Source organism: Sceloporus occidentalis, unplaced genomic scaffold, assembly GCF_023333645.1.
Source record: "Sceloporus occidentalis isolate IW3139 unplaced genomic scaffold, rSceOcc1.0.p SCAF_167, whole genome shotgun sequence".
Taxonomy (NCBI): Eukaryota; Metazoa; Chordata; class Lepidosauria; order Squamata; family Phrynosomatidae; genus Sceloporus; species Sceloporus occidentalis.
This window is the reverse complement of record NW_028317147.1, coordinates 996,259-1,023,136: the sequence shown is the minus strand read 5'-3', so window position 1 is coordinate 1,023,136 and position 26,878 is coordinate 996,259. Positions and strand designations below refer to the sequence as shown.

Sequence of the window (26,878 nt, the reverse complement as noted above, 5' to 3'; positions counted from 1 at the left end):
CATAACACTTCTGCAAATTCCCTACATACAAAAGAGTATAAGGCAGCCCCACAACCCACCGAGAATAGCAGATCTGCACAGCAATTGCGGGTCCAATCAAGCTCCATTGCCTACACTTTAACTGGGCCTTCATCTTAAGCCCCACCCGGTATGACAGACAAGTTCCACAATGACAAGCTTTTCTTTAGGATTAGCCTATCCAAGTAACATCTAAAACATTGTAGTGTTAACATGTTGTCTGAGTTGTTTTTATATCTTTTTTTGTAATAAACACTTGGTCCAAGGCTTCTAAAAACATTATCTTATTGCAGTACAAAAATGCCACATACAGACTAGGAAAGTGCAATATAAGACAACCAGGCTCTAAAATGTGCTATCCTTTCCAGGAGTGAAGCCCCCTTCAGGTTTACAAATAAGGAGATTGACCCTCTGATGCACTGAAAAACAGTTGTGACTCTGGAATGATTGATCCTCACTGAGGCAAACTCATGTTGAACAATCTGCTGTCTTATCCATCTTCTTTAACAGCATTTTAAATGCAAGGCTATGGACAAGTTTTCAAGACCTGAAGCCTGTGGCCCGAACACTGTGGCTAACTTCTGAAGGCAACTGATTATGGGTATAGGAAGCCTCTGTACAGATGTCTCAGGGAGCAGGCCTGAAAGAGGAAGTACATGACAGAACTAGTCTCTAGAAAACAGACTGTAAGAAGGAATAATAAAGTAAAAAAGGAGAGAAAAATTCAGGCCAATCAGTTCACAAGAAATATAAATAAAAATCAATATTTAACCCATCAGGACTTAATGTTTTTAATAAAAAAAAACATCTCTATCTCTATATTTTCTTTAAAAAAATCTCCACCTCGCCAGGATTAGTCAATAGTTATAAGGTGATGGATTTTAGGAAAGTGTGATAACATGTTCTCTTAAACGTACTGTATGTACAAACTAGGTTTCCACCCAACATACATGTGCCCACAAGGACACTTTAGAATATAAATTATATTTTTAGAGTTACATGACAAAACCTCTAGACTCCAGTGCATTTCACGTCTATGCCTGGTTTCAATAAAGCACCAAGCAATGCCAGAACCATGCAATTAAAGGGCCAAAAGGGTCCGTCAGCTTCCCATAGTGTTTATCAGAAAGGTGCAGAAGTACTTGGAAGGCATTGACGTTTTCTATAATGATTACATTATTAAAAAAGGGTTAGAGTTCCTTTTTAAAACGTGCTACTATAAACATACTTATTTTTAATTATATAACTGCATAACATAGAACAAGAAAGAGTAAAGCTATGAAATGAATGCTTGTTTCTAAACACTGATTAAAGACTTAATAATGGGATGACAGCAGGAAGTATCATAAACCAGTATAGAATATAGATGAACACATTTAAAATAAAAAATAAAAAAAACAGTTAATGTGTAAATACAGCTGAGCTAGTACAACTGCAAATCCTTACATATGAGGTGTCCCTACCACATAAATGTCACTAAGATGCCAGTGCTTGGAAGCTGGCCTAACATGTGAGTTTGCACCAGCAGAAAGTACTGAAGTCCTACTTATTTTATACCCAACTCACATTTGCACTCAAAAAATAACACTCAACTTGTAGTATGGTCTCCAACACATCAGTGTCCTTAAATAAACAAAAGTATTTTAAATGAAAATGTAATGAGGGTGTTCCTAGAGTGTTTTTTTTCATTATTAATTTACCAAGGAGGGGCAATGATGGCCTCCATTTCCCCACCCAATTTGGCTTAAGTATACTCCAGCCTTGAGTCTCTGAAACTACTTGGTGATTCCTTCCCATCCAGTAACAGAGGCTCCGAGTAGGATCACATAATACGTGTTAATTGCATGTGGCCACCTGCATATAATATAAGTGACCCATTTGAAGAAAATAAAGTTACTGGTATCTGCTATTTTTTTTAGAAACTACGCATTTTTTTGTATCTGTTTGTGCTGCAATTCCGAAATAGTTCAAGGGCATGACAAGATACATACAAGCAACATGTGAAATATTCTAAGTAATTTAGACATTAATGTAGTTTATGCAAGTACAGAGAGTTAGGATTCAGTTTTAAATTGGAAAAGCAAGGCAGAAGTGGCAGGCATTGAAGAAAAATGCAATTTATTATGTTTTTTTATGTTTTTTCATAAGTAAATTAATGAATGGACTTGTGCTTAGATATGGTGGTCGAAGACAATTAGACCAGATGTAGCTGTGGGGTTGATTATTGTGTTTAGTGCATTTTATAGTCAGGTATGATGTAATTGAGAATGGCTTCATTTGGGACTACAAACTTTTACTATCTTTCTAACTGACACATGCATTTAGTATGCATTATATTAGTGCTTTAAGACTGCAGCATACAATTTTTCAACAATACATATTGTATTAAATTAAACTATTTGTATAAGTTTTAAACTACTACATCTTTGTTTCTACTTTAGTTTTTATAACAAGCATTTAAAACAATAATTTCAATAGACTCCAAAGTTCATGTAATAAGCCCTTCTCTCAGAATGGCATGCACTTCACTTGGATGTAATTGTACATTTAATACAATAATGTTTTCAACCTTGCCGGCAATGTGCACTTTAGAATCTGTCCTTACTACTTTTTTAAATAGATATATGGTAATTTCAAAACGAGACAATCCAAATACCTTTCTTTTGTCTATCATTCTAAAACACATGAATATGAAGCTTTAGCACAATGCACAAAAAATGTCTCTGGATCGTTTTTGGTTCATTTGCACAAATCTAGTGGGAAGTCACAAGCAAGTTGAAAAGCAGCTGACTAACAGTATATAGAATTTGGGGAATATTTTTGTGCTTTTATTTCTGCTGTCTTCATTTTTACATGCAAAATATTAATACAATATTTACACAAATAATTTTTACTATTACATGCATAAATACACTATATGGACAAAAGTAGTGGAACTGCTAACCATTACACCAACATGGAGTTTTATGACATCACATTCTAAATACATAGACATTAATATGTAGTTGCCCCCCCCTTTGCAGCTATAACAGTTTCCACTCTGTTGAGAAGGCTTTCCACAATATTTTTGAAAGTTTTTCTGTAGGAATTTTTGGCCATTTATCCAGTAGAGCATTTGTGAGGCACTACTGTCAATATGATGACTACATCTGTTTCTTACCATTCTGACTATTTCTAGTAACTTTTTAGTTGGTAATTTCAAAATGAGACAATCCAAATGCCTTTCTTTTGTCTATCCATCTAAAACTCATGAATATGAAGCTTTAGCACAATGCATACTAGGTTGACTGTTTCATAGGACCTATCTGGTACCAGTATACTGACCCCAATTGACTATGCCTAATGACACAATCTTTCTTTTATAAAAGATAAATGTACAATATATTAACAGATATAATCATTCCTTAAAATGGTTGGACGCAACATACTTTCTCTTTTCAATTTATATGGTATTTCCTTCACAAATTATTATAACAAATTATTAATTTTCATATTGTGAAGTTTAACTATATGCTACAAGTGAAATCACGTTCCAGCAAGCATGATGTTTTCAACTTAAAGTGTGGTTTCTTTAGGTTACGGAGGTCTAATTCAATAGTATATCAATCAGCATATAACATGTATTCTATCCTTTGTTTGCTTGTACTATTGTAACTAAAAGGAAAACGCGTATTCCGCATTTTAGTTGAAATGTTTTGTAATGGAATGGAAAATATTTTATCAACATTCAACAAGATTGAAACTATAAATACATCAGAAAAGTATTTAACATCTCAGTAGGTTCAAGAGAAAAAATAGGTTCTTTGTATGTCAGTTCAAGAGAACTCGTGTTAAATGGAATAGATTTCAAATCTATAGGAATAAAGATAAAGGAAAAAAAATCTAGATTCTAAATAGAATGACAAATATTTGGCTCCTAGTTCAAACAACAGAAATGTTAAAAAATATTTGGACTCAATGCATGTATACTGTATGTGAACGTGAATAAACTGTTACTTTGGTTCTTTCCACAAGTCTTACAGTGTGAACAACATGGGGTGGATTGCATACACACAATATATCCTCAATGCATCATATGAAACCCTCTTATTGACTTACATGAGCAAACTTCTACATACTGTAAGAACATATCATGCTGAGCACAGAGGGCACGGTGTGAATTACCGCTATCGTGCGATAATGAGCAGATCCTTGTTTTTATGTCACATATGTTGATTCATGCATAAAGTTGCAAGTATTTCTTTTCTCTGTCATGAAACGTTCTTTTACTTATCATATACCACATGACGTCCATGATAGCAAACAGATGGATCGGTGGGAGCAAACCACAAAAAGCAGGTACAGTAGGTAATAAAGAAACTTACTCAAAAGTAGCAGTAGAACTGTAAATATTGCTCTATTTTATGCCATAGAAAATCTATATATTATAGCAAAGGTTGATATTAATAACCAAAACACCTAATCATCTATTATAATAAATGATGATACGTCTATTAAAGTTGGTGGATTGCGGTCTTGTAGTTGAGATAATATATACATTATACATACAGAAATGTGCAAATGTTTAAGGCAGGTGGCAAAATGCTGTAAGGTTAGAAAGCTTTCAAAAATAAATAAACAACCCCGCTGCTGTTGGCACTTCCACCAGGGTTTCTATGAATATTAATGGTAACGAAAAGGTGCATTTTAGATTATTGATTGGGATTTTTTATGTGACAAATGCAATTGATAAAACATCAAAATAGACATCATAGATTTTTAAAAATATATATATATACACTAAACAGCTTTAGCAAATTCTTACAGTAAATGTTACTTATTTATGTGTGAATGTCTGCGTCTGTGTGTGAGACTGCCTGAGTCTCTGTGTGTGTGAGAGACTGCCTGAATCTCTGTGTGTGTGAGAGACTGCCTGAGTCTGTGTGTGTGTATGAGAGAGACTGAGTCTCTCTCTGTGTGAGACTGCCAGAGTATGTGTGTGTGTGTGAGAGGCTGCCTGAGTCTCTGAGTGTAAGAGACTGCCTGAGTCTCTGAGTGTGAGAGAGACTGCCTGAGTCTGTGTGTGTGTGTGAGACTGTCTGAGTCTGTGTGTGTGAGAGAGACTGCCTGGGTCTGTGTGTGTGTGTGAGAGACTGCCTGAGTCTGTGTGTGTGAGACAGACTGCCTGAGTCTGTGTGTGTGAGACAGACTGCCTTAGTCTGTGTGTGTGAGACAGGCTGCCTGAGTCTGTGTGTGTGAGAGACTGCCTGAGTCTGTGTGTGAGAGACTGACTGAGTCTGTGTGTGAGAGACTGACTGAGTCTGTGTGTGAGAGACTGACTGAGTCTGTGTGTGAGAGACTGACTGAGTCTGTGTGTGTGAGAGAGACTGCCCAAGTCTGTGTGTGTGTGACTGCCTGAGTCTGTGTGTGTGTATGAGAGACTGCCTGAGTCTGTGTGTGTGTGTGAGGTTTTTATTTTTTAGTACGAAAGCTCAGAAGTGGTTACTAAAAAATTTGAATCCCACTACTGGTCAACAGGCATATACCATGGTGAGATGTAGCACAGAAATAAGACACATATCCGACGTGGGAACAAGACCAAGTGACTCAACTATTCACAGAAACACGGGGACTGCTACATCTGTTTTTGTCCCCAGTAACGGCAGAGCAGCCAATTAAAAAAGGCTGAAAGCTTGGACATTTTGCTGGATGCAAAACACCGCAAAGTTTTGCAATGACACCAGTGTTACTGGGAGCATCATTGGCGGTACAACATTTATCACATCAATGTGTTACACATTACTTGATTTAGGTTAATAGAAAGTGGATGATTTAAAAATGATAAAACGTATTCTTTAAATTCAGAATGGATTTATTTCTTTTCATTTGTACAGGTAAATAGAAAAATCCATAAATTTATTATTTCTAATTGTAGTCATATTAAAACAATACAAAAACTGAAAAACAATATGAAAAGAAAATGGATTCAAAACAAGCAAACCATTACCTGCATCGATACTGTGTAATAACATTTAGCCACAGAGGTGCCTTTGTACAGAGTATTCATATATTTTTGGTCAATGCCTTTCCATCTTTTTTCAATAATATCGTATTCCTTACTTCTACTTGGTCAGAGTTCATGGTCAGAAAATAGTGTACTTTTCTGCTACCAAAGTCAACTAATAGTATTTACTATTAAAACTTCAGCTGGATATCTTAAAGAATATTAATGGCATTTTTTTTACATGAAAACATTTTAACAAAAGTCACCTAAAATGAAAGTTTCCTTGGCCAAAATTTGTGTAACATTAAATGTAGACTTTATCCCAAGTGTTACAACATGAGAGTTCAATCTATTATATGAATAGATGCAAACAAACTATAGAAACTAGTATCATATTATTGTGGCATTTATGAAAGAGAATTAAGAGTCTCACTTCTAGATGGTATTTTATCTATTCTCTATTCCCAGGGTAAAATACTAAAATATATTGATATATGTGTTTGTCATATGTTCCCTGCAAAATAAATATGCAATGAATAAACTAAGGCTTTGTCAAGCAAATATATTTTCAACCATTTTTAAGGTATATCAGTTATGGTCTACTTGGAACCTCTGAGATATGCTTCAGCCATGTGGAACATTTTTAATGACCTCTTGTCAAATGTGCTGAATAACATAATTATCAACTTATCATGTTCACAGGGTGTATGATTTCACAGCTGAAGGCACTTTCCCAGATTTTCTAGCTGTCGCTGTTTTTATTATAAATCCTATCACTGAAGTGATCTGAAATTCTTATAAGCGATTTCTTTATTTTTGCAGAGAAAGAGAGATAGTTAACGGAAATAAAGGGGGGGGACAAAAACATCCGTTGACTCTGTAGGAATATATCAACAGTAGTTCTCAAATTATTTTTTAAATAATAAATAGCTGGTGCATGGATTTAAGGTTCCTTAAAAATAGTTTCTCATACGAGTAATCAGAAAAATAATTTTGTTGTGCTTAGTTTATTTATAATGTTGTTCATAGTTATGTTATGGTGTTCAGCCTAGGTTACATAAAGTTGTGCTGCATACCCTGGCAGATATTGTGAAATGTTGTAATTGATTTTGAAAATATGACTGATTATGCACTAGTCTTTTATTTAAGACTGATGATCATATGAAGCCATTTATTGGCTCCTTTTTAAATCATAATCATAACAGATATCACTCATGCCTTCAATGTTTGGCCTTGTTACAGACATACAATGTGAAACACATAGGTTAAAATATCAATTAAAGGTTAATTTACCACACATGTGGCTTTTTAAATTGCAATTGGTGTCTGTGTATAAATATTCAATGAGTTTGTTAGCTCTCACGTGGATGTACTGAGCAGGCTAGATACTGAGCCATGGAGAGCAGAAAAGAACTGTCAAAAGACCTGAGTAACAAGGTAATGGAACTTTTTAAAGATGGAAAAGGATATAAAAAGATATCCAATGCCTCGAAAATGCCAGTCAGAACTGTCCAATCACTTATTAAGAAGTGAAAATTCAGGGATCTCTTGATACCAAGCCAAGGTCAGGTAGACCAATAAATATATCAGTGTGTGTGAGCTCTAAAGGCACAGGGAATCTTGTGAAAATTGATGGCAAGGTAAATGCAGCATGTTAGCAGAAAATACTGCCAGACAATTTGCATTCTTCTGCACGATGGCTGTGCATGGGACGCTCTTGGACTTTCCAGCACAACAATGACCCTAAGCACAAGAACCAAGTTGACCCTCCAGTGGTTACAGCAGAAAAAGGTGAAAGTTCTGAAGTGGCCATCACAGTCTCCTGACCTAAATATCTTTGAGACACTCTGTGGAGATTTAAAACATGCTGCTCATGCAAGGCAACCAAAGACTTTGCGTGACCTGGAGGCCTTCTGTAAGAATTTGGGGCCTCATCGACAAAAAAGACTGCATCCTGTCAATGATGCTAAAGGGACAATACACAGTATTTACAAATGAAAGTATCCAGACTTTTAAACAGGGGTCATTTCATTTTTTTTACTTTTTTGCCATGTTTTGATTTATGATTGTGCCATAACCTATGACTGAACATGAATCCCATAAGAAATTAAAAAAAAAAATCCTGCTCACTCAAGGATAACAGTTATTTCTGATATATTTTTGGGCCATTTTGAGATCTCTCTAACTGGTTAATTACCCAGTATTATTATTATTATTATTTTCTTTTATTTATATAGCGCCAACAATGTACGCAGCGCTTATTAAGGACAGTGCCAAGTCTGCAGTGCTTTCATAGTTGAATTCTGCCTGGTGCCACACATCCTTACATGGCAGACGTCATATCACAGTGCTCAGAAGAAGCATGGTGGTGTGGAGGGGTAGCTGGTGGGTTTAGGCCTAGGCAGTGATGATAATAATACTGCACTGCTCTTAAGGTTTAAGAATCTGGGTGCTTTATTTAACCAAAATATATATATGATGTGGTAAACAACTGCTAACTAAACTAAAAGCTAAAACAAAGGAAAGAACATCTGTTATCACATAATACCCTGTCACAAAATAAATGAAGGGTAAACACTAACCTTCAACAAATGTTTAACAATGAAGGTAATATGTAAATGCATTTTCATATGCATCTAATTTGAAAATTTTGATGCATGTGTCAATCACTTCTGTACAGAGTGTGTTGATTTTATAACACTGAATGTAAAATATAGCACGTATTAAGATGTTTACTGATCTCAGACAGAAGCGTTTTGTGACGATTTCACATCATGTTACTGTAAGTTCAAATACCAGGTCACGCCAATAAAAATGACACTGTAAAACCACTTTTCCTTTCAGGTATGACAAATAAATACAAAACTGACTACAGATTAAGATGCTTTTCGCACGGCTTGTGCTGTTGCAGTGACAATGGAAATTCTTGGAAATATGATAAAAGAAGACATATGATAAAACTTGAAGCTGTAACAGCTGGTAGCCACATACTTTTTTAGAGTATCATATTGTCAGTGTCTTCGGTTTGTTTTCTTGGGCTACACATATTCTTAAGAAGAACAATGCCATAGACTATTTGAAATAGGATCCATATAATGTTATGTTTATGGCAAGTAAATGTATACGGAAATTAGTGTAGTTTAAATTGTGTGTAGACAAAATATGTGTTTACAGGTCCCTGCTTCTACTGTATAAAGCATACAGCATCATTCAGGAAATGCAACACTGTAAATATTTGACCATAGTATTTTTGAGACAAAATACATTATTATTCAAGTAATTTATATTAATTACCATTGTATTGTTACTTCTTCAGTCTAGGACAATAATTAAGGAAAATACTCACATAGTATGGTTTATCAAATGCAGGTGAACTTTATACAGTTCCCCTCTGTGGTTAGTTCACAACCGAGATGTTAACATTATTTTGCTCATGTTTGTGATTTTGCATGTGGTCAGCTTGAATGTGTGGAAAAGTGTTAAGGTGTGATGGCACATATGCATCTAAAGCAGCAATGTTTTTTGGGAAACATTTGGGAAACAGTCTCTGGTCTCTCCAGCTGACAATTTATGCTATGGAGGCATAGAGAAACACAGACTCTATAGGATGCATTAAAAAATACTTGGAAATGATGTCATACCCCGGTGCTCAAGAACAAGGATGGAGGTCTTGGAGAGGGGAGGCTGGTAAATACGCCATTGTTCCAACGTGTAAACTCACTAGTTTCCTTGACATATGCCCTCCTGGTTTGTCACTAAGCTTGGGGATCAATGGTAAGCCCATCATATCCTACAGTCATCAATGTAATTTGTTGCTTGCCATGCACCTTGGCATGTCAAGCTTCTATGGTTGCCAAGTGGCTGGTATTTGAGAGGCTTGACCATTTTTTTGGCAGTTGGATACTATGATGAAATAGACAGCCATTTTTTTTTTGCAGAAGACTGTGTTTTAACAGCCTTGTTTCTATAGTAGACAGCTACACTGTAACTATGAATTTAGGATGCAGGTTATATTAATGACTATGCCTAATATAGTAACCCTGCACTATTGCACAAAAAAACTAGATTGCTTATATCAACTGTATTCAAGACAGGAAATTATAATTTAAGATGTACTACTTCTACTATAGCTTTAACTATAGCTTTCCAGTAAAAACTATTCAGTGAGCAATCAGTGAGAAAGTATTGCACATTCAGTTAATATATCAAACTAATACAAATAATATTTAATCACATTATAGCTAAATAAGCAATTATTCATACACACTGGTTTTAGATCAGATACAGAATGCAATGTATGTATATAAGACCTTTTTTCAATAAAAAGGGCTATAAATATCCAATGTAATGCAAATATTGACTTTAAGGAGGTAAAACAGATCGCTTTGCCAATAGGATATGGGAGCACGCAGTACTGACAATTGACCTTAATATACAATATCATTACCAATGTATGAATCTTCTAACCTTTAAGCATGAAAGTGGCATCTGGAAAAGGTCAATTTGTGAAAAAATATATATTCATAAGATAATATTAGGGTTAAAACATTGCATGGCTTTGTTAAGGGTTTTTTAAAGGTTTATTTTTAAACTGGATACTTGATTAGTGACCCTGCAATACACAATGGCCTGTCTTCTAAACTGAGAAAAGAAAAATAATCAAGTGGAAGCTATAAAAGTTATATACTTTGTATTCACCTTCATGTACTATTTAATCACATTTAAGGAATATTTTACTTTTTATGTCAAAAAAGTATCCTCTTTACTAGACTTGCGCATTCGTTTTCATACAAATGTGTTTTCGTGGCAAATTTTTCTGTTTCGTCCATTCATCCGAATAACGAACGATCGAATGACAAATGTGCGTAATACAAAAATCTTTGCTCATTAGTTAATTCGTTCATCGCTGTGGCTGCCATTTTAACTACACTAAGAGGAGGAGAAGCTCGCCATTTTAATTCAACTTCTTCTACGTGTTTATTTCTTGTTTCTATGCCATCCGACAAGACCAACGGAATATGTCCAAAAACAAAATTGTTGGACATATTTCATCCAAACAGAATATGGAGAAGGACAAATTTCTTTGAATAGGAAGAACATAGGAAGAACACAAAAAATACCACGAAAACGAACAGGAACATCTCGCCAGCAGCCAAGTCAACTTTTTACCAATGCATTCAGCGTTTTTACTACATTTGTTTTAAGACATATTTTAAAAGATACATTAGTCCTTATTCAGCAGTTTGTGACTTATGTAACTGTTTGTTGCACACATTTCTAAAGCCTTGATTACAAAATGTGTAAGGCTTAAACTCTTCTTCAGTTAGGGTGTATATTTTTTCTTGAATAATTTTTCATGCGAAAAGCCAGAAGTAATTTGGCAATTACTCTTTTAACTACACCGGCATGATATATTAGCATTAACATTGATAGAGGTTGAGGGAAGGAGGATCAAATGTAGTGGCTACATAAGCCCTATGTTGATTTTCGAAACATTTCATTTTAGTAAGGAAACCCATTTCCAAAAGATTAAGAGACCTGGGTCCCACTGAGCAAACTAAATTAACAAATGGCTCTCAGTCCTTGGTTTCTGTTCTCTCTGTTATTAATTACTATCCCTTTTGCATGAATATAGTTAAGTTGCCCCTGAGCCTCATATCTATAATATATGTACACATTTAAATATAATTTAATCAGGTAGTTAAAAGTAATGAAGAAATAAACATTGTGATGCAGTGATTATTAGTTAATAGATTGCTTCTAGCAAAATGTACTCATATTGTGATGGTATAATCAGCTACCTAATTCTGTAATTTTAAGAAGCATAATGAAAAAAATAATTAGTTAATCATTTGCGGTTTGCCTCTGCTTTTATCAATATTAGTATTATGTATTATAATTTCTATATTTTCTCAGTGACATATACAAATGTTATTTACTAATTTCCCTGCCAGTATAACCTAACCATTGTTTTCTTATTTTTCAAAAGTGCCTCATTTTCAGATGCCATGCTGATAATGAACAAAAGAGAATTTTGGCTTTTCCCTACATGATGGTATGAAATGGATTACGCAGCTACGTTCTACAATTTATAAATCCCCATGTCTTTCAATCTTTTTGACATAATTCCTTAATGATTATATATATTATATATATTTATACTGTATACTTTCATAAGGATATAATTGATAAACAATCTTTGCAGAGATTTCAAAGAACAATATTTGAACTTTGGTAATTTAAAGTTCAGAAAGGAAATTTTGGTAATAAAACTAATCTTTACGCTAATATATTAAAAATGTTTTAGGACATTTTCAAAACACAAAATAATAAAGTATAGTGAAAAGTTGAAAAAAAAGCAATTTTTCTCCATTTTATTTGAAAAAATATTTTACTCATCTACAAAATCTAATGAAAAAATCTACTATTTGTCCTGAATTTAGAAATACCCAATGTTTTTATAGTTATAGGGCAATAAGTACAAGGAGGTCCCATATCGCAATTTACAGGATTTAAGGGATTAGCGGCTAATGTCTTGGTGCCAGATACCACAGCACACCTTTAGAGGTCTAGTGGAGTCCATGCCTCAACGGGCCAGGGCTGTTTTGGCAGCAAACGGCGACAACTGTCAAGTCAGCTACAGCTTGATTCAACAGCATTTGGGCCCTTCTCCTCTTGTAGGTTTCCTGCACCATAACAATCAGCCTGGTTATAACCATCTCAAGCCAAGCTCTTGCAAGGTAGAAAAAGTATTCAAACTCATTTGGACCACTATGCCAGATCTGCAAGTAATGTTCTTAATTCATAGTTTATATAATTATTCATGTTTCCTGTATATGTGCCAAGTATGTATTTGGGCCAAAGTTTGGCATTTACCTATTTGCACATTCCTTTGTCCTACTTTTCACCTCTCCTTTTGTTTCATTTAACCATACTATTCCTTAAGATTGTAAGCTCACGAGCAGGGCCCTCAAAAGCCCACCATTCCTGACTGGAACTTTGTATAACTTTTATACCATAAGGGGAGATAGCAAGCTCACGGTAGGGTTATCTTCTCCTGATGTGTCTGTGTGTATTAATGTATATTTGAAGTGTATGTTAACTGCCCCCACTTAAATTGTACAGCACGAATTGGGTCTTAGCAAATAATGAAGAGATGAGTTGTTTAGGTTTCTTATAAAGCATTGGCGAGGTAGGTCAATCTACTTGCCTTTGTAAAGTGGCTAAACTCTATGAATTTAACACATTTATCTGATGTGTGAAATAACAACCATCATAGTAATATACCTTTATTGCTGTCATATGCATGTTACATCATTTATATGAAAGTGTCTTTTTTTATTATGCAGCTGTTTTTTATGTTCTCAGAAAGATGTAGATAGATAGATAAACAGTAGATACTAGACTTATGCATTTGAATTTGTCGGAATTTCAATTTTAACAAAATCTGCCAATTGCTTCAATTTGAACGCAAAAAAAACTAAAAACAAGGAGGGGCTCAACAAAACAAAATGATGCAAAGAGCTCCAAATTTTCTTTTAAATTACGTTGGTTCTTCCTCCCTCACACTCTCTCTCACATTCGAATTCACGTTCTTTCACTCATTCTCTTATGCAACTTGTTCTTCCGTCATCGTTATTCATCTGTTTCTTTGTGGATATGGCCTCTGGGTAAACTTCCGCAAAAGGGCAGCCTTTTGCGAAAGTGCACAGAGAGGCCAGAATAATGCAGATAGATTCACGGAGAAAGAGAGGTAAAGAAGCTTTTCTCTTTCTTTGCAAATCTGTTGTTCTGGCCTCTGGGTGAACTTCCACAAAAGGGCAGATCCTCAGAGCGCACCCTCTTCACTTTCCACCAATCAAGTGAGAGGGTGTGCCCAGACGGTCTGCCACTTTTGAGGAAGTTCTGTCTGCTGCATTGTGTCATTAGTGTCATCACTATAATGCTCTCATGAATCTGTTCATACATATTTAAACCAGCTACCATTTAAAATCTCTGGAACAATGTACTTCCGTCAAGAGTATCTTTTATAAAATGCTATGCATACATCAGCAATACATAATGGTGTCTTTTAACAGCTTATCAGAGTTAAGGATTGATTTGCTTTCAAACCACTGAGAGATGTCTGTACATTTGATAACTGATCTCAGATCAATTGGCTGCAGTAAAATTCTTCATTTTTTGTCTGCTATCTTTTGTCTGCTTTTGTGATTTAGTGTATACAACACAAGGTTGCAACTTGTTTTCAAGTGAAACAAAAAACAAACAAAATGGGTTTATCTTGATAGGATATCTTGATAGGTAAAGAAAGTTTAAAGAACACAAACTCTCATCCCGTCACCATTATTTACTTTATATGGTTATATTTATATGTTTGTTCTGGGAATGGTATGTGCTAAAGACTTTACTAATTACTTTATTAACTGACAGTGTTTAAACCTTATTACGCTATTATCAACCAAATATCAACTTAAGTTTGGAAATGAGTTGGTCAGTTGCTACGTGCTAAGTGAAAATGTTCTGATGTTAACAGTAAACAAAAGGGCAACAATAAACCTTTTGCATAGAAGGTGCTGAAATGCTTTTTTTCTCTGGGAATTTGTTTCCGATTGGACGAATGAGGGAGAGGGTGCAATCTCTCTCCTGTTCCTCCAATTGGTGGAAAGAGTGTGCCCGGAGGCTCCGGAAAAGGAGGCTAGGTTCACAGAAAAGCGGACAAAGAAGAATCAGGGATAAATGGACAAAAGAAGGCAGAAGACAGTAGAACAAGAAGAGACAAGAGAAGAAGAGGAGGAAAGTAGAGGGGGACAGGGAAGAGGTTGGAGAAGTTAAAGAGACATTGAGTGAGAGCATGAGAGAGTGCGAGGGAGAGTGAGAGATAGCATGAGAAAATTAATGAGGTGACAACGAATTTAATTTCAGCCAAAAGGGTAGGAAACTAAATTTAAAGTGAATCATTTTTGGTACATCTGCACAAGCCTAATATTCTATAGTGTACAATTCATAGTACAAAGTGTGTAAGGTATTACACATTATACAAAGGGCAAAGTAGGTGCATGAGGACAGTCCCAATCAAAATTATATTGAAGGCCTCTTGCCTTTCTTGTCATTCACTGTCTAAACAGACTGCAGGGTTTACTAGATTTTGCAGATTCCCTAATTAAGTTGACCTTCATTTAAACTAAATATATTTTATGTAGGGTTTACTTAAATTATAGTAAAATCACAAATTTTTGTAATGTGTTGACAAGTAACCCAACAAAAATAGATGTGTTGTTGCTATATAATGCATTCAAATTTCACAAACTTAACAATGCTAAACAAACAATAAGGTTACCTATAAAAGTGTGAGTCCTGATACAACTGAAGTTTGTTCAAAGTGCTACAATTGTGCAAATGATGATCAAAATAAAATGCTGCTAGTAGAATGCATATTGTGCCAAATTTGATGTGCAGTGTGTACTGTATTTCAGAAAATAATTGCCTGCAGCTTTATACAGCTGTTACCACATTAAGGGCAGCTTGAAACTCTAGATCAATATCTTTATTATTACATAATCGCTTGTTTGTTAATGAAAGCCACAGTGCAAGGAAAACATGGTCATCAAAATGAGACTTTTTATGCTTTCAGCTATTATGATTTTGATTTTACAGAAATTAAAAAACAGCATTCATGGGAAGATATGTATTTATTAATTATGAATTATCTGGGTGCTGCAGAAGCATGAAAAAAGATGTGCTGTTCACCAAGGCTTTCAATCTAAGAAAAGCATTAAAAAAAAAGTATTTCTAAGATAAATATGCCCAGAAATATATTTAAGTACTTGAAACACAGCACATGTTAACCAATTGTATTATTTGGAGGAGACGGGTCTGTGTGGAATGCCAGGGCTGAGATGGACGGCATGGGCAGTGATGCACAGCTATGGGAACAACCATATCTAGGCTAGCGTACGGTTATACTGAGCTGTGGCAACATCAGGACAGGAGAAGGGAGATATGTTTGAGAGAAGTAGCATAAGTGTGTTAGTAAGCTGTAGAGTGTTAAGGTCACTGAGGTTGAGGTAGGTTTGTGGTGTTTTTTAGGTAGAGGAGGTGTGGGAGCTATGGCAAGGTTGGATATTAAGGGGCTGTGGTAAGACAGAGAGAAGAGTTGGAGAAGTGAGATATTGAGCAGAACCGGGAGAACATTAAGTCAAGTTGGTGAGGTAGTCCAGGATTAGTGTAGGGATGGTGGAAGAAACACAATGAGAGAGCCATGCAGCAAAGTGATCAAAAAATTGGGAAGGACAATAGATCACAGCAACACGCATGGCCATTAGGGAGTGGAGGGCAGAGTGTACTTCAAAGATGCAATGAAAGAAGATTGCTACTGCAGCTTCCCCTGTCACTATCACACCCCCAGAAAGTCACTAGGGCAATATACAAATCAGCATGTCCAACTTCACTTCTCCAACATAATGCTATCATGCTGTACAGTCAAGAATATACTAGATATTTTAATGTCTGGCTAAATTGCAGCTATATTGACTTGTCCATGATTAGAAAGAGCTGCATACCAATTTCCCTTTAAAGATAATTAGATGAATGCATGTTCAGAACCAACCTGTGAGAGAAAAAATAATTTTCTTTTAAATGTTAGGTAAGCATAAAATAAGATGGATCAATATTCTTAGACATATTTTAATTAAAATGGTCTAGTAATCAATACAGCTCTATTCATATAATGAATTAGTATTTTACCTAGTCAATAAATAAATTATGAAAATAATTTGGCTCACAGTCTAACCTAATAAATTGTTTTCCTACCAAGTAATTATTAATTTAAAAGGCCAGTTTCTCCCTAAATGTTAAATATACATAATATATATAATATATATGCATAATAATATATAATATATATAATAGATCGTATGAGCTATTACGACATGGAGTAGCTATGTGCATATGGTATGTCAAGCATCAGGTAAAAATAAGCCCAGGGTACATGCAAAAAGGTCTCCTAATCATACAACAAATTATCATTTTATGTACATATTTCATTAGTATACATAATAAACTACTCTATAACATACACTTATTATAAATAAATGTTGCATGTATACAATGGAAGAAGCTACCTTAAATATGCAGTATGTTTTAATGATCTGCATTATTATTCCAAACTGTATGTGGCAAGCCCCCCCCCCAAACACTCTTTAAAACTGCATAGCTTCTATCTTTAGGCAAACATTGACAGGTGTACAGCATAACTGTTATCGTTATAAACTAAGGCTGACTATTTCTGGCTCTTTAGTTTACCCATCAAATATTGTGAAAGTGTTTATCCCTTCATGGCAATGGCTGATTTGAATTTTTGTACCCATCAAGACAATGGCTGTTTTAACATTCCCGCAGTGCTCGTGTTTTTATCCTGTAATTTTCTTCTTTCTCATTTACTGAGCCCACACAAGTTATATATTGGGTTTTTTTCTTTAGATGCCACATATAATTTACTATACAAAATGTATTTCTGACTTGGGAAATCTTTTACTTTATCTATAAAAGCTAATGAAAAAAACTTTTTTGGGGCTTTTTTTGCAAGTTATAGGGCAATATGTAAAAGTAGCGTTTTGCTTATTTCAAAACCATTTTTTTTTAATCTGGTCATTCTGCCTTTTGTGTTAGATGGGACATCTTTGAAGCTGGCAAATGCAATTTACCCCATCAAACTACCGTATTTGCTCGATTATAAGATGACCCTGATTATAAGATGACCCCCCAAAATCTGAATATTAACTTAGGAAAAAAAGAAAAAGCCTGAATATAAGACGACCCTAAAGGAAAAAAGTTTTACCAGTAAATGTTAATTCATGTAAACTATTTTTTTTAAATAAAAGCTATGATTGAGAAAAATATTTTTTTTGTTTTTATTTCCTTGTATTTTTCAACCTGTCCCCCAGTTACGCACATCTGCCCCCAGGCTTGCCACACCAATATGGCACTGTGGCCCATGATATGCCTTTTAACCCTCTATATGCCACTGTGCCCCATGGTATGCCTTTTGACCCCCTATGTGCCACTCTGCCTCCAGAAATGCCTTATACCCCTATATCCCATTCTGGCATTTAGGGGGTTAAAATGCATATTATGGGGCAGAGTGGCATATAGGGAGGTATAAGGCATTCCAGGAGGCAGAGTGGCATTAAGGGAGTTAAAAGGCATTGTATAGAGCACTCTGCCTCCAGAAATGCCTTATACCCCTATATGCCACTCTGGCATCTAGGGGGTTAAAGGGCATATTATGGGGCAGAGTGGCATATAGGGAGGTATAAGGCATTTCAGGAGGCAGAGTGCTCTATTAAATGCCCCTTTAACGCCACTCTGCCTGCTGAATTGCCTTATACCTCCCTATATGCCACTCTGCCCCATAATATGCCTTTTAACCCCCTAAGTGCCAGAGTGGCATATAGGGGTATAAGGCATTCCAGAAATGCCCTATGCCCCCATTTAACACACACACGGACACACACACGCACACACACACCGGTGCTTCCAATTTCCTGCTGTATTGCCGGGGCAGCGGGTCAACGTCTCATTCCGCTGCAGCCGGAAGGAGGTGGAGTTGGCAGCGGGGGTTTGTCTGCGTCCGTCGCGGATACCTTCCCCGGCTGTCAGAGATCAGAGTTCCCCGCAACGGTGCGGCACCAGTGCGGGGAACTCTGATCTCTGACAGTCGGGGAAGGTATCCGCGACGGACGCAGACAACCCCCGCTGCTAGCCACCCCTCCTTCCGGCTGCAGCGGACGTTGTCTACGCGTATCGCGTAGACGTCAACCCGCTGCCCCGGCAATACATCAGGAAGCACCGGTAAGTGTGTGGGGGGAGACAGGAGGATCTAGGTCCCCTGCAGCAGTGCGGGGGATCTGGATCTTAGTCTCATAATCAGACCTCTATTTGAGGTCTGATTAGAAGACGACCCCGATTAGAAGACGAGGGGTATTTTTCAGAGCATTAGACACACTAGGGTATTTCAAATGCTAGTATTTTAACTCATTCCATGCACTAATTTTACCACCAATCTTTGTTAAACTTTGTGGTAGCAATTTTTTTCACACACATTTTACTTGAGGTATGAATTTACAGCTCCTGGTATATGTCACAGCCAAACACCCCTATATGTGTTCAGCATAATCTCCTGAGTACAGTGATACCACACATGCATAGGTTTATCAGGTTGTCTGGGGGGTAATAGGCCACATTTGGGGCACACACAATTCAGTTTTTTAACTTGGAATTTTGACATGTTGAAAATGCTGCCTCATGTCCTATTTGGGACATCTTTGAAACCGGCCAATTTAATTCACGTGCACTGGTGGCACCCCGATCCCGCAGCTGAATCAACTTTAGGAGATGGTCCTGGCGCATTCTTCACAACAATTGAACCTCTCTTCCTAAAGTTCTTGATGATCTGATAAATGGTTGATTTAGGTGCAATCTTACTAGCTGCAACATCCTTGCCTATGAATCCCTTTTTGTGCAAAGCAATGATGACAGTACGTGTTTACTTGCTGGTAACCATGGTTAACAGTGGAAGAACAATGATTTCAAGCACCACCCTCCTTTTAAAGCTTCCAGTCTGTTATTCTAACTCAGTCAGCATTACAGAGTGATCTCCAGCATTGTCCACGCCAACACTGTTACCTGTGTTAACATGAGAATCACATGATGTCAGTTGGTCCTTTTGGGGCAGGGCTGAAATGTAGTGGAAATGTTTTTTTGGGGGGATTAAGTTCATTTTCATGGCAAAAAGGGATCTGAAGTTTGGCAGGTAAAATCACTCCATGTAGATCACCACTTTGTTCCTGTAGTGTGATCCAATCACACCATGAGCAGGGGATATGAGTAGCAGTCCTCACGCTCAGCTCCCTGTTCTTACTGCCCACGGGCACCCAAAAGCCTCTCTGAACAAAAGTGTGCTCACACAACACCATAATGGCAGAAGTGCGGTGTGCGCCATGTCGTGCATATTCATAAGCCCAGTTAAAGGGCCATTAAGTAAATGTTACCCTGGTTGCTGACTACCATTGATCGCTGCCAACTCTGACCAGTGCCTGTGTACTCGTTTATCTTTTGCCTTGGCCTCGGGTCCTTTGTCTGCTATGCCTGCTCCGGTTTCACTTAGGCTCCTGGTGGGTGTCCTACACCATTTCTGCAGAGCAGATCTACTTCTTTCTCTCCCATTGGTCTACACCACCGAGAAACATGCAGATTAAACTTTGAACAATTCTTCAATATTTACTTATACTAGCTAAAACTCAAAAAAGAAAGAGAAAGTAGCCAATGTACCATAGGGAGGGACCCAGAATGCATCTGACCTAATGCAAACTCTCTCATAGCAGTCTGTGTAGAATGCCCAGGGAACAAGCCCACAAAGAATCGTATGGTAACATATGAAGTATATATAAAATGAAAGTTGTTGGTGACTTAGCTACTTCAAATCTGAGAAGCAACAGCATACATACTAACCTTGTCAACCTTGCCTTGTTTAAATTCTTTCATGAAATAATTTTGTACTTATTTTCCAATGTTAAGACAAGGAGAGAATTTACTTTTTTCCTCCCCCACTAAAAACTTGTTCATGTTTGTGTCAAGCTTTTTTTTTTACTAGAAAATTAACAATTAAGTGCTTAATTGGGGTAACGTGAGAATCTGTTCAAAACCCAGAAATAAGGGAATTTAAGAAAAGGAAGCTTAACAAAAAGGATGGGTTTTTCTGCTCCACTCTTTGTCAAGATATATTGTCAAGTCTTCTAGAAAGTTTGATTTTTTCAGTAAAGCTTTTGTGAAGAGCTAAATGACCTCTTTGTCAAATTGGAATGCATCTGCTCCTGGACAAGTAAAACTTTTAAAAACGTAGTCATACTTGATAGCAGTCTTTTCTTGATTTATATTCATTATTGCTACATGATGAACGGTTTCTTACATTAAGAATGGATGCTTCTCCATTTTCTACTATATAAAAATCATTCATTAACAAAATCAGCATTCATTTTCAGAAATAATAAAAAAAAAAGTGCCTTTGTCATAAGTAAGCTTATTAACATAATTATACAAGGGAGCTTGGGCATGTTCCAGTCAGGCTATTTTAACCTATTTTCTCTGCTTGGCCAGGGGCCTTTTATATATACTCTAAACATATCAGTAAGCTAGTCACACACTGACCTTCTCATTCCATTCACATGACATTGTTTATTCACTCTGTTTTTTAAGAAATCCACATTATTTTCCCTTAAATTACACTAAGTGTATTGAGGATTAAGTAAAAATCTAATATAAACCACTATTTATTTAATGACTTTACAGTTTTATTAGGCTGCCCCAAAACTGAGTTTGAGTGTAACAAGAAAGAAACATAAAATTCAAAGCTGATATTTTCAGGAAAAAACAATTACTTAACAAGAACCGGTTGGGTTTTTTTTTTTTAAAGATGATCAACTAGGTAAAGCCATATAGGTACGTACAAAAGCTTTATGGATATAAATTTAAATTTAAGTATAGATAAATTAATAAATAAAATGAGATGACAAAGTGCTGCATTTACAATCCATAACAGCAAATGTTGGTGGTATGTAGAGAATTTGTACAATTGCCAGGTGAGGCTTTAGTGCACATAATGTTTACATTGTCATGAAAATGTAAACATTATGTGTTAATCATTCATTAATTTTGGCATCAAATGTGTATTTACAATGCATGCATAATTATATTTTTTAATTAATGTTAGCATTGTTTGAAACCCATGGAATATCCATTTTAAAATGCACATTGCAGCATTTCATATTTATCAGATACACCTGATTTACTGAATACTTCCAAAATATGTACATCACATTTTCATCTTATACACTTCAAAGTATTGACATATAATAGTATCAAAAGCCCACTTGAACACGCTTTCTCTTGTTTTATTATTTATCCACTTTCTATACTTAAATCAAAGGTAATAAAAATATATGTTTTCCAACTGTGTCATTGTATCAAAAGGAATGTTTTGGGGCATAGAGCCTAAAGCAAGAATGTGCAACAGCATTGATATCAATGAAATGTCTTTGCTTGATAAATTTAAATGAACTAGTTTGTTGTGGACCATTTATATCATACAACACAGTAAACAAGAAAAACAAAGAATAGAAACTCACCTTTATCTCTTAGGATTTCATGATTTCTGTCTTGCTGAAAGTGAAAAGATAGGAATGTTTAGTGTTAATGTCAAGATTTCCCCGATTTGAATACAAAAAAATAAATGTTTTATACGTGTGCACAAATTATGTTTTCTTTATTAATCACAATTTATTATAAGAAATTTAGCTTTTAGTGACAGTTGACACGCAACCCATTTACACCTTATTTACAACATATATCATAGTTAAGTGGTCACATTAAAATTCATGATGTGCCCCTTGTATTGTTCTGCAGAATCCCCCATATGCATTTGTCTCTTTCTCCCATTATTTTCTGGGAAAGAGATGTGTGCAGCTGAACACATCATTTGACACATGATATACAGTACTTATCGCCAGCCAGTTCCAGAACTGGTTCCGTAAATGTTGCAGGAATGCACACTAATTTGCTGCTTCAAACCACGGAGACGAACTGGAACAGTCCTCAAGGTACCTAAGCCACATTATGTAGCCAAGGAAGAAGGATCTGTGGCCTTGCTGCCCTTTACTTTTTATATACTACCAGTGATTGAATTCATAGATTATGCTATCTAGATAGAAATTGGGTTTCTTCTATCTCCAGGAGCCCATGCATATCTCTAGCATGGTCCGCCATATAGATTAGCATCTAGAAATAAAGATGCATGATTAGGCATCTCAGGCATAAAGATTCTATAAAGATTGTAGAATCACATAAAAATGGAAAATTTAAATAGATAGTTTAATAATAGCAGTAATTCACATGCAAAACATACAATTATGCATGAAATCCAGTTGAGAATAACCAATAAAATATATTTTGCTGTGATATCCAATCTCACGTGATGTTTTAAATCCGAGTAAAGTTCCATTTTGAGAGAACACCACAATAGAAAATAATAACTGCACAGGGAGGTCAAGGTTATGAGGACAGATTATATGAGATGCCTGGGATAAATTTAGCTGTGAACAAAGAAGATTAAGTTCCTATGTGATAACAGTGTCTAGGTTCTTAAAGCAAATTGAGATTGCTACACTAAATCTTCATTCTTCTTACCTTTAATTACTTTCTAAGCATGAAAAGGAACTGTTTAGACTGGTTAAGTACTACTTACATAAACTTAAAATAATTAATTGTTTTTTGTTTCTTTTAAATATGTACAAAATTTAATATTTTGAGAAGATTTAAAAATGTATTTATTTATTCATGCATTCATTTATTCTGTCTATTATGGTACATATTGACTACACATATTACAAAACAACTATTACTAGTGGGCTTCCTTGTACTTGTTTGTGGGAGCGCTGCTACGAATCTTGAAACCTGGACTCTGCACATCCAAAACGGAGGATAACAAGTTTGTCTTTCTTTTAATATTAAAGATCACTGCTTTATCTACTCCCCATCTCTGCCTACTTTCTTCACCTTCGGAAATCTGTGTGGGATAAAGAATTCCTAAGGATTCATGTTAGGAGATAATTATACTCTACGTACTGTATGGGCATATCTATGCCCTTTAAATTGTAAGGGTCTGATTAGCTTAATAGTGCTTTCTGAGAGCTATTTTGATATACTACACCATATGTTTTTTTTCCCTTCTTTGTTTTCTATGAGCCTCTTGGATACTTAGCGTGGAAACTTTCCCTGGAAGGGTATCTTTATATATATATATTATTTGTATATTACACATATAATTTATTTACTTTATTTGGGTGCGCAGACACTCCATGTTCTGTTAAACAAAACAATAAAACCCCCTTCTGGTGGGACATGGACCACATCTAGCGCCCCCCACTCTGTGGGGAGGAGCTGGAAAAGTAAAAAAACCCTCCCTACCCTTCCCACCGCTAAGTTCCCTTGGTAGGGATAGATGAGGTTCAGCCAAGCACCCTTTGTATACAACAAGCACACTGAAAATAATTGGTTAGACAGCTAGAAAAAAAAAGTAGAAAGAAATATAGTAGACGATCTTCACCTGATGTTTACATTTAAGGCTAATTACATTTAAGACTATTATTTTAACTGTCAATCAACTTCAAAGCAAATAGCTAAAATCATCATATTTTCAGTTCATACGATAAAATGGTTAAGGTAAATTTGGTTATTATTTTGGGGGTGCTTCCTCAATTTTTAATGTTTGCTTTGTTTGATTATTGTATTTTTATTTATTTAGAAAATGCAATCACATAGGATGCCATGTTTGGTATCTCTAGAATCATCCTGCCCTGTATAAAGTTTTGGTATATGTATCTGGTGCTCTTAGTGTATTGTGCTTTTCTTAATTTGCCATCTGTTTCTTATCTAGGTACTTAAAGATTTAATTTATACTGGCTGTGCTTTATCTTGAAAGTTAAGTAACATTTTACTAGCTTTGTGATAATTTCATATTGTAAAGTGTTAACCTCAATTAGTAATGTTAGAGAAAGGTCTTTTTTTAAAATGTTTACTGCATACCAGCCTTATAGTATGCAATCCGTGCCAATAAAAGTAATTATAATGAATATGTCTATGTCTATAATTAGCCATATGAAAGCGTACGTAAATATGGACCTCAATTGTTGTAGTTAAACAGAATTAAAAAAAGTATGTTTTGTTTTTTTAATTTAAATTAGTTTTTCCAAACAAATCTCCACACATCTTTCTTGGTGAATAAAGACATCTGATCATCTCATGAATGTTCTACACCAAGTTGTGCCGGCCATTTTGGACTATTTAAAAAAAAAATGTTGGCAGCCTACTCATGTTGTAGATTTAGGCAAGATATTTTAGATTAAAAAACTTTTTCTTTTCCCAGTGTACTTTTGTTGTGACATCAGAACATGATTCCATTACAGAAAGGACTGCTTGTAGCAGGTTGCACATAGATCCTAAAGGATTTTAACAGCCTAGCTGGATTTGAGCTCATCTGCCCCTATTAGCGCTGTGGTACAAAAAAGCCGATACAAGCTAGTTTTTGTCCTTTATATAAAGTACAAAGATATTGCTTTAGTAAACGAAAGCATTTTAATATTATGTTGATTGGGAACACAAAAATACTTTGTATGTTTTACTTTCAAATGTCTCTCACTTGTAATGGACGTAGTTGTAATTATGAAACCCTGGTTTTCGTAAAAAATATATCAGTGTAAACCACATTTTGTTTCTATTATAATTATGCTTAAACTGCCAGCGTATTATGCTACATTTATTACTCGAAAACGGGTAGCGAGGCCAGATTTATTGTTTAACAGTAAATTATTATAAATTCAACATCATGTAGGCCAGCAGTGACTTGTTCAATGTACATTTTTGGTAAGCCATGGGATCACCATAATCTTGCTAAGACGTCGAGCAATCCAAGGATGGGCTAGAGATGGTTTGGTGGGAAAGAAGGGCAGAGTGGGTTACAAAGTAGGTTAGATTTAACACTACTACCTAATACAGAGATCAGAAGGAATGATATATAATCCCTGAAACCATCTGTCATGCCAGAACCCTCTGAGGCAAATCCAACCATACATAAAAATACAATAATTCTAACATTATGCAGATATATTTTCACATGACTACATATATATATATATATATATATATATATATACATATATATATATATATACATATATATATATATATATATATATATACATATATATATATATATATATATATATATATATATATATATATATATATGCTACAAATACAGACACATTAAAATTTTACAACTTCGGATTTGGCCAAATTTTTATTTTAACTAAAATTGCCAATTTTGATCATTCGCACAAATGTCTGATAACGAGGAGGGGCCCCAATGAAACAAATGAAAACGAAGCAGAGAGCTCAGAGAGATTAGATATTGCTTTTATGTTCCACCCAACATGTCACTTACATGCGTTTATTGTGTATGTGTATATGATGAAACACTCCGTTGTGTTGCCCCAGAACCCTGGCCTGTCTAGCAGGCTAATGTCAATGAAGCACTACTGAACCAGAAAGCCTACATGCTCGGTTAATAATAATGCTATGTGAATACATAGTCGATTTGAGATAAATTAAATGGGTTTTTAACAAAGATATAATGCAAGCAAGATAAAATATTTCAGCTGGCCCTATATTATCAATAATTAATACTTTTCAAAAACTGTAACCAAATTATTGCCCTTTCTCCATAGCTACAGTTTTGCAATGTAAAAATATTTGTCTACAGGCTGAGATGTAACATAAGAAAGTATTTCTTCACTGGGAGTATGAAGCAAACTGATGGTTGTGGCCACAGTTTTATGTAACTTAAAAGTGATTCATAATAGAGTATCACAGAGGTTATAGCAATGCGACCTTAATTAGTTTTATATTATTTAGAATCTGCACTCCCGGTAATCTAAATTATAAAGCCCCTTCACGGATCAAGGAGCATCATATTGCAATGTTATTTAAAACTTAGTTGTATACAGTGCTGGTTACAAAGAAAGGTTACTTACATATATTAATAGTTCAGGGAACATTGAAACATAATCACATTCGTAAAGGCCAATGAACGGGCCAATCACGTATTTATGTCAGTAAAAAAAGGGTTTGTTAATAAACCAATATAAACACCCAAATATTTTATCACAACTCACACTCTAGAGAATGCACATTTTCATATTTAACCATTTATTGTATTACCCTCAAAAACACTTTTCAATACCCTATTAAATGTCCAAACCTATCCCA

The 26,878-nt window shown here is 35.4% G+C and overlaps 1 protein-coding gene across 1 annotated transcript in view; it reads right to left on the bottom strand.

Annotated features, from left to right (window-relative positions):
- Nucleotides 1–26,878, bottom strand: part of LOC149279408 (follistatin-related protein 5-like) — a 283,960-nt gene that overhangs the window by 152,133 nt on the left and 104,949 nt on the right. Inside the window, exon 4 of the mRNA XM_089501225.1 lies at nucleotides 22,183–22,216. Coding sequence (XP_089357351.1) covers nucleotides 22,183–22,216 — 34 coding nt within the window. The remainder of the gene's footprint in view (nucleotides 1–22,182; nucleotides 22,217–26,878) is intronic.